At 45.1% G+C, this 11,491-nt stretch overlaps 1 protein-coding gene across 2 annotated transcripts in view; it reads right to left on the bottom strand.

Annotated features, from left to right (window-relative positions):
* Window positions 1–2,409: 2,409 nt before the first annotated feature.
* The window catches only part of LOC140395690 (sterile alpha motif domain-containing protein 9-like), a 49,176-nt gene continuing 40,094 nt past the window's right edge, over window positions 2,410–11,491 (bottom strand). For both annotated transcript variants that reach the window (XM_072483761.1, XM_072483762.1), the window contains exon 4: window positions 2,410–6,861. In XM_072483761.1, coding sequence (XP_072339862.1) covers window positions 2,714–6,861 — 4,148 coding nt within the window. In that variant the 3' untranslated portion in view covers window positions 2,410–2,713. The remainder of the gene's footprint in view (window positions 6,862–11,491) is intronic.

The raw sequence follows: 11,491 nt of genomic DNA, 5'->3' as shown, positions 1-11,491 counted from the left end.
CCATCATTCCAAACAGATTTCCTTCACACATGTTCCCTTTGCATTAGAGCAGAATGAACATTTATATTTACCACAGCAATCCCACCAAAGTAGGCAGAAAATCCTTCCACAAACCCTGTTATCGGAAAACCACCCCAACACCCATGTGTACTTTCCTGTCTGTACAGTTAAAAGGCTGCAACCTTGTATCGTCCATTCTTTACAGGTCAAACAGGAAAATCTGTTTTTAATTTTTAAGCCCATTCAGGTACAAACTCAAGTTTTACCGAGGGTTGTTGTTTGCTGAATAAAGCTTGTCTGTGGTCTCCAGCCTCAATCATTCAAATTACTTTTTCAGTTACAACAGACACAAGCCATTCAGCTCAGTTTGTTGTTCCAGTATTTACCATTTTTAAGAAATATTTTAATTCAACATTTACAACACTTTAACACCAACAGTACCCGATGACCACCCATCGCGCCCCCCATCCCGCCACCACTACCCCCCCACCACCACCACCTTTAGGTCTCCAAAATGTAAAATGAACTTCCCTCATCTCTGGCGGATCCCCTCATCTGTCCCTTTCAGAGCAAATTTCACCTTTTCGAAGTACAGAAACAGGTCCCTCAGCCGGGCCGAGGCACAGAACCCGCCTGCGAGTAATCAACGAGGTGATGGCCCCTAATTGGAAAAATGAATTGGGCACTCTATATTAAATTTTTTTAAATTATACTCCGAAAACACCCCAAATTACCCGAGCATATTCCCTATCCTCCAACCCTTCATTTCCTCCAACCCTAATGCCATTCCTCACCTGGCCCTCTCCTCCTCTCCCACCCCCGGCCACTCCAGTCGCTCCAACTCATCCTCCGCCGGCTCCGACTGATATACCTCCTTATAAAAGTCCTCACCCTGTTCACCTGCTCCGGAACCACCACCACCCCTCCTGTCCCATCTCTAATCTGCACAATCTCCCTCTGCTAACGGAGCAGGCCCACCAGCAATCGACTGGCCTTCACACCTACTCAATCACAACCCCCCGCGCTCGCCTCCACTACCCAACCGCCCTCCCCTTAGACAGAAGGTCAAACTTCTCCTGCAACTCCTTCCTCCTCATCAACAGCCCCGGCTCCGGATCCTCCGCGTATCTTCCATCCACCTCCGAAATCCCTCTATCAGTCGCTGCCTCACCTCCCACACCTCCCTATCCACCTTTTCCTTAAATGCGATAACCTCACCCCTCACTACGGTCTTGTAGCTTTGCAGGTAGTTCACTTTCTCTCTATTCTAAATCTTTCACATTCAATCTCTTATCTATGGCCCCCTTATTCTCACCCATTTGATGCTGAAAGAAATCTGTTTCTATCGACCCTATCCTTCAGTATATCTATATATTATATGTAGAATCTATCCCATCCTTTAATAATTTTAATTTTCCATCATGTGGATTTCAATATTCAAAGATGAATGTTGGCTTTGCAACACTGAGCACAGTTTTTTTTTAAAATAATTTTTATTAAAGGTTTTCATAAAATATCAATAACAAAATGAGAAAGAAAAAAGAACCCAACAGGGGTAAGTACAAAACACAATCTAAAAAAGCAACCCCCCAAACCCCTCCCCCCCTGTACCTAAATAATAAATTAACATTAACACCCCGATTTAAGACAACAGGTGTATACACCCCCTCAGACCCTTCCAGTGTAAATAACATACACCAAAATAAAGTAACCCCCCCCCCCCCCACCTGCTGCTGCCATTGACCAATGTCTAGCGTTCTGCCAGAAAGTCTAAGAACGGTTGCCACCGCCTAAAGAACCCTTGTACCGACCCTCTCAAGGCGAATTTCACCCTCTCCAATTTAATGAACCCTGCCATATCGCTGATCCAGGATTCCACACTTGGGGGCCTCGTATCTTTCCACTGAAGGAGAATCCTCCGCCGGGCTACCAGGGACGCAAAGGCCAGAATTCCAGCCTCTTTCGCCTCCTGCACTCCCGGCTCCTCTGCCACCCCAAATATTGCGAGCCCCCAGCCCGGTTTGACCCTGGATCCTACCACCCTCGACACCGTCCTCGCTATGCCCTTCCAAAATTCCTCCAGCGCTGGGCATGCCCAGAACATATGGGTGTGATTTGCTGGGCTCCCTGAGCACCTAACACACCTGTCCTCACCCCCAAAGAACCTGCTCATCCTTCTCCCGGTCATGTGTGCCCTGTGCAGCACCTTAAACTGTATGAGGCTGAGCCTCGCGCATGAAGAGGAAGAGTTCACCCTCCCTAGGGCATCTGCCCACATCCCCTCTTCGATCTCCTCTCCCAACTCCTCCTCCCACTTACCATTCAACTCCACCACCGAGGCCTCCTCCTCCTGCATCACCTGGTAAGTTTCCAAGATCTTCCCCAATCCCCCCCCCCCCCCGAGAGCACCCTGTCCTGTACTGTGTGTGGCAGTAGCTGTGGGAATTCCACCACCTGCCGTCTGGTAAACGCCCTTACCTGTAAGTACCTAAAGGTGTTCCCCAGGGGGAGCCCATACTTCTCCTCCAGCTCACCCAAGCTCGTGAACTTCCCATCCACAAACAGTCCTAACTTTCATATGCCTGCCCTGTGCCACCCCGAAAACCCTCCACATGTCACTGAGCACAGTTAAGCTGGTGAAAAATGAAAATGAAATAAAAAATGAAAATCGCTTGTCACAAGTAGGCTTCAACGAAGTTACTGTGAAAAGCCCCTAGTCGCCACATTCCGGCGCCTGTTCGGGAAGGCTGGTACGGGCTGATTGATCCACTGACTGCACATCACCATCCTCGGGCTCATTCTGAATGTCATAGGCAACACAGCCTCGCATTGTAAATCCTAAATAAAATGAAACTTTTCTGCTCCAAGGAGGCATCAAACATTTGGGTCCACGATGGATGGAGACCTTACTTTCTCCGGCGTGCCCTCGGACATAAAGCTCATCTCCTTCAGTCCATCCCTCAACGCGCTGCAGATTGTTTGGATTGACTTCCCATGGGTTCCCATCTCCAAGGTTTGTGTTGTGGATAAATCGCTGTAAGCCATTTCCAGTTCCCAGGAAAAAGTGGGGGTGGGTAGGTTTGTTAGCCTGGCCATCCTTTAGTATGGTCGTATACAGGTCATTCAGGGTGTTTAATGCGTCAATTAAACGCCCATTGTTTTCGTTCACTGAACCATTGTGAGATTCAGCTTCTGGCCAGTACAGCAGTATCTGTATGAAGTGTGGGATAGGGGACATTCCTGAGTCACTCATTGCACACAAGCGATCGCTACACTCACAAAGTTCCTTTTTAGAAATCATGACTTCAAAAGAGTTGCTGGGATCAATGGCCAGAGCAATCTGTGATAAAATGTAGTTTTGTAAATCATTTTCATTCAAACATCCCTTGCACAACTCTATTATTTGCATTAGATTATCGCAAGTTAACAAAAACATTTTCGTGAATCGTCCACCACCGAGGTAATACACTTTGTGACATTGTAACAGAGGCATTAGATGCTCCATGTTTTCTTCTTTCAGTATCTCTTCTCTGGAACCACTGAAGAAACAGAAGAAATATGAGAATTGTTTTTCACATTTGCTTAAATTCGCAAAAGTTCTCTCAATGTGTCTGTCAGGCTGAAAGTAAGCCATGTGCTCGTAAATTGATTCCATTGCTTCGCAAATATTTCTGTGCAATCCCTTCAGTTCGACATGAAACTCAGCCCATGCAGTGTTGATTTGTTCAGGGATCCAACCTGTTAGCAAATACTTTAACAGGTTTATGTGGCAGCCGTTGATGCTTTTAAATATGTCAAGTGAAGACATAAATTGCACAAGATAACAGGCAATCACTACTTCACCAAAATAGCCAGCATTATTCCAGTCACACTCTGACTTGGATGCTTCCTGGGAGCGCTGAAACGCATCAATGGCCTTTAGTGCCAGTTTTATCGCTTTGCTAAATTCCTGTGGATGTTGTCCGCCTGGCATTCCCAAACTGTGCATCCAGTTCTTATATATTTGACCTTGTGTGTGCAAAATGTAAGAGTTGGACGGTTGTAACGAGTGAGCTTTCTTCACCCATGTCTCAGCTTTATCAAACTTTTTAAGAAGGCACAAGAATCGTGCAAACTGCTGAGCGACGACGGCATCCTTATCGAAACATTTGCAGGCTTTTCCCAGAACACCTTCAGCTTCATTTCTATTCTCAGTTTTACATATATGTTCAATAAGAGGAGAAAACGGTTTGACTCCATCTGTGGTGTATTTTCTTTTAATGAACAGCTGCTTAACGAATTTCACTACTTGTGGAGAGGAGTGGTACTTGAAAAATTCATTTATGTGGAGAAGATGGACAACAATCTGACTTTGAGGGCCTTTCATCTGTTCTAGAACTTGTTCTGCAACTTTGCAATGTATTATTCTAATGCACTGGAGTCCTGCTGCAGATTCATAGTAATGAGAGAGCAGACAGCCTGATATGTCCCTCAATACGACCACAATAGGAAGGTGCTTTGGGTATTCAGTTTGAATCCGTCCATTGATGAATTCTTCGCATTGAGACATAGTAATGTATGAACCTGCTACGTAATGATTTAGCAGTGAGATGCATTCAATTAGATCAAGAATGCCAGATGTCTGATCAATTCTTTCCAGCAGTTCCTTCACAGCTTTCTGGAGGTAATTTAGATCAAATTCTTTCGTCATTAGAACAAACGTCAGGATAGAGTTTTCTTCGTACTTACTTTTCTCTTTAAGGTCATTCAGTTTCCAATTGAACAAAGATTTTTCCCTCTTTGATAATTGATAAGTCACATGCAAGGTGTCAGGTGCACTGGCAGACATCTTTGGCCACGTGGACCTCATGCAACGCAGTAAAATGAAGTTTGGCTTTGACTGGTAATCAGTGACTGCATGTGCCAGTTGGATTTTCAATTCCTCAATGTATTCCTCATCACAATCTTCAACGAGCAGAAGCACTGGGAAATTCTCACCATTCCCTTCACTGTTCTGTAATTTGATTGCCTTATCACAGATGGATTTTATAGGTTGTGATGTGTTGACAGTTGCACATCTTAGTCTTTTCCTAAAGTCCCACAGGATGTGTCTAGCCACAGTGCTCCCCCCACTACCAGGTTGGTGACTTATTGTGACAGTGACCACCCGTTCCTTGGAACTTGCTCTTTCTAACACCTGGTTCAGACGCTCATTCACAGTTTCATATGCATCTCTTTTTATAATCTCACCACAATGCCTATTTTCAGCCAGCCAGAAATTCATCCAGCTGACTTTGCCACCTCTGTAAAAATGCATTTCCTTCTCCCGGATTTCTTCCTGCCATTCCTCATCATTTGCATCATTTATACAGCTGCATTCATCTGATCTCAGCACTTCAATACAAGGCAGCAGATATTCATAGTTTGTGCCATCGTCTAACAACTGCCTGACACTTAGCTTTGAAGATTGTATGGTCTGAATCATGCTGTCCAAGTGGCTCAGCTTTGTTCCCACGATACTCATGTTATTAAGAGTATGTCTGTCACACATGCTCTGCAAAAGACTTGCCCAGCTATTGTAATTTTCTCGATCTTCCACGATGCATTTTATGTTATTTCTGCCATTCATTCCAGCATAGAATCCAAGCAATGCCTCCGCTTGTAACTGATTTGCTGGTGACAGTAAGAGAAAAAGAACCTCAAATGTCCCTGGTGGAAGAACAGCATTGCAGATTTCTGATACCATATTTCCCAGATGCTGCCTCCTATTTTCCATCCAGGTTTTTGAATCATGAGGTTTGTGACCTTCACTGTCAGTCTGTCCATTGCAAAATATCCAGCTGGTTTGATGACATGAATTCTTTATCACATCAGCCAATGAACCACGTTCAGTGATGCAATCTTCTAAGAAATAAGGACTGGCGTTGGGGTAAAGACTGTACAAACCTTGCATCTTAGAATTGGGGTCAAAATCTAAAACACAGAAGAACTTCATTCCTAACAAAAAGCCCAGATTCTCCAAATCTTCCTTTTTGCAACTGTCAGTGACCAGAATATACTTCACTTCATTATTTATGTGTTTCTTTATACTGGTGAATAATTCAGATAGTTTCCTGTAAACCTCATCATTGGAAAGTTCTTCACTGCGTTCTGCCTTTTCCCTTTCAAAATCTCTGTCGCGTACGTACTCAGACATTTCTTTGATTTTAAATTGAGGGACGCGAATTGAAGAAGCTCCCTCTCTTTTGTAGATTGCGGGATGAAAGTATACAACACCTTTCCTTTTAGACTTGTCAAGGTCAGGAAGTTTCACTGTATAAAATGCCTTTTTCACCACTGACAACGAAGGAACAATATCAACTTCAATAACAAAACGCCGCCCAACATGATCTTCAAACACTTCAACAAACCTTGGCGGACGAATCGAATGCTCAGCGTGGGCATGGTACGGTTTCAAAAAGCACTGTTTGATATATTGGTCTCGTGCATTAACAAAAAGTTCTTTATTGCAGACAGGAACACCCACTATCTCACCATGTCCATACTCTCCACCATCCTTAATGCCAAAATGAATTGTCCCATTAGTTCTACAGTTCATACATGCCGCCGCAAACTTAATAACCTCCTTTGCAAATTTCATTTTCTGCTCAAACTCATCTCTCATGGCAGCGAGCTGAAAAGATTTAAACTCATGACATGGAATAATTAAGTTTTTGCTACCAGTTTCGGGTGGAAGTACATTGCCTTTTATATACTTAAACCCTGCGTCTTCTTTGTCAAAAGGATGGGGGTTACACTGAATGGAGCCTGTTAGCTTCTCCTCCAGGGCAGTGGAAGCGGTTTCTGCTCTGTTCAAATGAGCTGCTTGTTCCGGGTCTTTATCTGGGGAATAAAATGCTGTCGTTATATCTGCTCGACCAAAGTAAGTTTGCACTGTTAGTTTAACAATTGCAAAATAAAACCACATTTACCTGGTAATCCTAATACTGAACCTGAGGTTTCAGTTTATTCAATATTTACCATATTACAAGAGCAGTTTAAATTCTACAGCACTTTAAAAATAATAAAATGACCCAACGTTCTTCACAGGCGCTTCATTAAATAAAAGACAAGACTGAAACACTTATGCTAGGATTTCCCGCCACCAATCAGTGGCAAGTTTGGAAAATCCCAGGGAGCAGGATGGTGCAGTGGAAACGCGCTGGGCCCAAAACCCAGAGCTCGATGGATCGAAGTTTGGAAAATCTCATGGGGCTGCTTAGCACAGGGCTAAATCGCTGGCTTTGAGAACAGACCAAGGCAGGCCAGCAGCACAGTTCAATTCCCGTAACAGCCTCCCTGAACAGGCGCCGGAATGTGGCGACTAGGGGCTTTTCACAGTAACTTCATTTGAAGCCTACTTGTGACAAGCGATTTTCATTTCATTTCATGAGAAGCGCATTTCCCAGTGGTGTAAATCCAGGGTCCCCCCCCACCCCCCGCCCGCCTCAGTGAGGAGGGAGGTGGGAGAACATTTGGCAAAACATTTCAAGATTGAGCGTCTGGCTTCTGAAGCAATTTTACCCACTCAAGCAATTCCTAATTCCTGACCGTGACAATGATTGCTCCTGCAGTGTAAATCCCATGTACGCAGACTTCGAAATCCACCCAGAGTTCTGGGGCTGCAGACCCACTGGGTGATTGGGCGAGTTTGAGGATCCTCTGTCGGCAGGTGGGTGAGGATCAGTCACTGTGGGTGGTGTTCCATACACCCAGCATCATAGTTATATAGGGCAGAGTTTACCAGCTGTTCACGCAGGAGAGATATTCCGGTCCTAGGACTGCGCAGGGACACTTTTTCAATATGGCACCTGGAGTACGGAAGGCCGGATGTCATAGTGGCGAGGGAGAAACCAGAGGCTGCCCAACCAGCATTTACTCAAATTGCCACACAATTTGGCAGAAAAGGCCAAGGTTGGCATCAACGGGTCAAATACCAATTTACCCACCCAAAATCAACTATTGAGAAATATTCGGTCAGGTGAGCTGATTACCTTAATCAAAGAGGTGGGTTTTAAGGAGTTGTGGGGTTCGCTGGCCAGCATTTATTGCCCATCTCTAATTGCCCTTGAGAAGGTGGTGGTGAGCAGATTTCTTGAACCGCTGAAGCCCATGTGGTGTAGGTACACACAGAGTGCTGGTCGGGAGGTATTTGACCCAGTGACAGTGAAGAAATGGCGATATAGTTTCAAGTCAGGATGGTGTGTGGTTTTGACAGGAATTGATGGTGGTGGTGTTCCCATGCCTTTACTGCCTTGTTCTTCCAGATGATAGGTGCAGGCTAAGGGCTTTTGATGAGTTCTGCACTGCATCTTGTACACATTGCTGTCACTGTGCCCCAGTGCGAGGAATTGAATGTTGAAGGCAGTGGACAGTGAGCCAATCAAACAGGCTGCTTTGTTCTGGATGGTGTTGAGACTGTGTGTGTTGGAGCTGCACTCATCCAGGCAAGTGGAGAGTATTCCATTGCGCACCTGACTTGTGCCTTGTAGATCATGGCTTTGGGGGGGGGGGGGGTCAGGAGGTGCGTTACTTGCTGCAGGGTCCCTTGCCTTTGACCTGCCCTGGCAGCCACAGTATTAATGTGGCTAGTCTAGTTCAGTTTCTGATCAATGGTAACCCCCAGGATGTTGATGGTGGGGATTCAATGATGGTAACGCCATTGAGTTTCAAGGGGCAATAGCTAGATTGTCCCTTGTTGGAGATGGTCATTGTCTGATACTGTGGCATGAACGTTATTTGCCTCATATCAACCCCAGCCTGAATATTGTCCAGCTCTCGCTGTACGTGGCTACAGACTGCTTCAGTATCTGAGGAGTCGCAAATGGTGCTGAATATTGTGCAATCATCAGAAAAATCCCCTCTGTTAAGTCATTTAGAAATTCTGAATTCTCCCTGTGTACCTGAACAGGCACCAGAATGTGGCGACTAGCGGCTTTTCACAGTAACTTCATTGCAGGAAGCCTACTAGTGACAATAAAGATTTATATTAATTTGACGTCATGATGGTAGAAAGCAGCAAAATATGTTTGATGCCAGGACACTACCCTGAGGACCTCCTGCTGAGATGTCCTGATACTGAGGTGACTGACCTTCAACATCCATCTTCCTTTGTGCCAAGTATGATTTCAGTCGCAGAGAGTTTCCCCCCTGATCCCCACTGACTCGTTTTGCTCAGGCTTCTTGATGCCACACTCGATCAAATGTGTCTCTGGCAGAACCCAAAATGAGCGCCTGTGAGCAGGTTACTGCTGAGTAAGTGCCACTTGATAACACTGGTGATAACACCTTCCATCATTTTGCTGATAACTGAGAGTACTTTAATGCTGCAGTAATTGGCCAGGTTGTGTTTGTCCTGCTTTTTATGGACAGGATATCTTTGGGCAAATTTCCACATTGCTGGGTAGATGCCAGTGTTGTAGCTGTACTGGAACAGCTCGGCTAGCGGCACAGCTGGTCCTGCAGCACATGTTGTCAGTACTATGGTCAGAGCCCAGAGCCTTTGCCGTATCCAGTGCCTTCAGCTGTTTCTTGATATCATGTGGAGTGAATACTTTTGGCTGACAACTGGCATCTGTGATACTGGGGACCTCCGGAGGAGACTGAGATGGATCATCTACTCGGCACTTCTGACTGAAGATTGTTGCGAATGCCTCAGCCTCGTCTTTTTCACAGATATGCTGGGCTCCTCCATCACTGAGGATGGGGATATTTGTGGAGCCTCCTCCAGTGAAATGTCTAATGGCCCACCAATATTCACAGCTGGATGTGGCAGGACTGCAGAGCTCAGATCTGATGCGTTGGTTGTGGAATACCTTAGCTCTGTCTGTTACTTGCTGCTTATGCAGTTTGGCAACAAGTAGTCCTGTGTTGTAGCTTCACCAGGTTGACATCTCATTTTGCAGTCTGCCTGATGTTGCTCCTGCCATGCTCTCCTGCACCCTTCACTGAACCAGGGTTGATTCCCTGGCTGGGCGGTAATGGTAGAGTGGGGGATATGCGGGGCCATGAGGTTGCAGATTGTGGTTGAATACAATTTGGCGGCTACTAATGGTCCATAGTGCTTCATGGAAGCCCAGTTTTGAGTTCTAGATATGTTCGAAGTCCATCCCATTTAGCACGGTGATAGTGCCATACAACACCTCCACCAAGGTGGAGAGTTAAGGGAGGGAATTCCAGACCCTGGGGCCTTGGCAACTGAAAGCGCGGCCACCAAAGGTGGAGCGATTAAGATCATCAATGCTGAAGGCCAGGATTAAATGAATGCAGGTAGCTCAGAGGGTTGTAAGGCTGGAGATTGCAGAGATAGGGAGGGAAGAGGCCATGGAAAGATTTGAAAACAAGGATGATAATTTCTAAATCAAGATGTTGCTTGACTGCGTGCCAGTATAGGTCAGTGAGTACAGGTGTAATATATGAACAGGATTTAGTGCGAGTTAAGACACCGGCAGCAGAGTTTTAGATAACCTCACATTTAGGAACATGGGGAACCTGCTCAGAGAGGATTAGATTAGTCAAATCCAGAGATAGCAAAGGCATGAGCGAGGGTTTCAGGAAATTAGCTGAGATCTGGGTGAAGTCGGAATATGGTGGGAATTGGAAATAGACAGTTATAATGATGAACTGAATGTTAATTACATTTCTATAAACTCTTATCTCTCTATATTTGAAAAGATACTCCCAAGCATTAATTTTATTGACATTTATTCAAGTTAGGAGTTGATAGTTCAGATGGGGATTGTGAAGATCACTTTGGTTTATGACAGTCTCCTGAAGCCAAATATTTGCAAGTTGCACGAGGAAGTTAAAAAATATCATATCGTCAAACACTCAGCTCTGGTACACAAACTATTGTGTACATGTACTACGGACAGTATTCATTAACACTGATGGTAACTGTAAACCATGGGCAGAATTGTCCCGAATTTCGAACAAGGTCAATAGCATTCTCCGCTGCATCCCTCAGGACAGAGCGCAAAAAACGTAAAGGAGCGGCTCCCATGATGCCATGCTAGTGGGCAGATCCTGTGGGCAGACTCTGGTGTGTTATACTTCTTCGTGTAGCATAAGCTGCTTTTTTGATGTATGCTTTGGCAAAGGAAGGTCCAGACTTTGTAATGAGTTCAATATGTTTATTGAACTATTAACACAGTTCTTAAATGAGTTCGACTCTCCTGCTAATCTAACTGTCGTAACTCAGTCTATCTTTACCAGCCTGCTCTAAGCCACATGCTGGGTATGATGCTGTTGATCAACCCTGCTGTACTCTCTAGATGTCTGTCAGTGGAAAGAGGCAGAGCATGTGTGCCCTGTCCTTTTATATGGGTTGTGAAGTGCCCCCTTGTGGTAATGCCACATTTGGGTGTCTTGACTGCTCATTGGTTGTGTCCTATTCTAAGTGTTCATTAGCTGCATGTTTGCATATCATGACATCTCCGGTGCTCCCTCTAGTGTTTACTTAGTTGTAGTGTAT

Source organism: Scyliorhinus torazame, chromosome 18 (assembly GCF_047496885.1).
Source record: "Scyliorhinus torazame isolate Kashiwa2021f chromosome 18, sScyTor2.1, whole genome shotgun sequence".
Taxonomy (NCBI): Eukaryota; Metazoa; Chordata; class Chondrichthyes; order Carcharhiniformes; family Scyliorhinidae; genus Scyliorhinus; species Scyliorhinus torazame.
The sequence above is the reverse complement of the archived record's forward strand: the minus strand, read 5'-3'. Positions and strand labels throughout refer to the sequence as shown.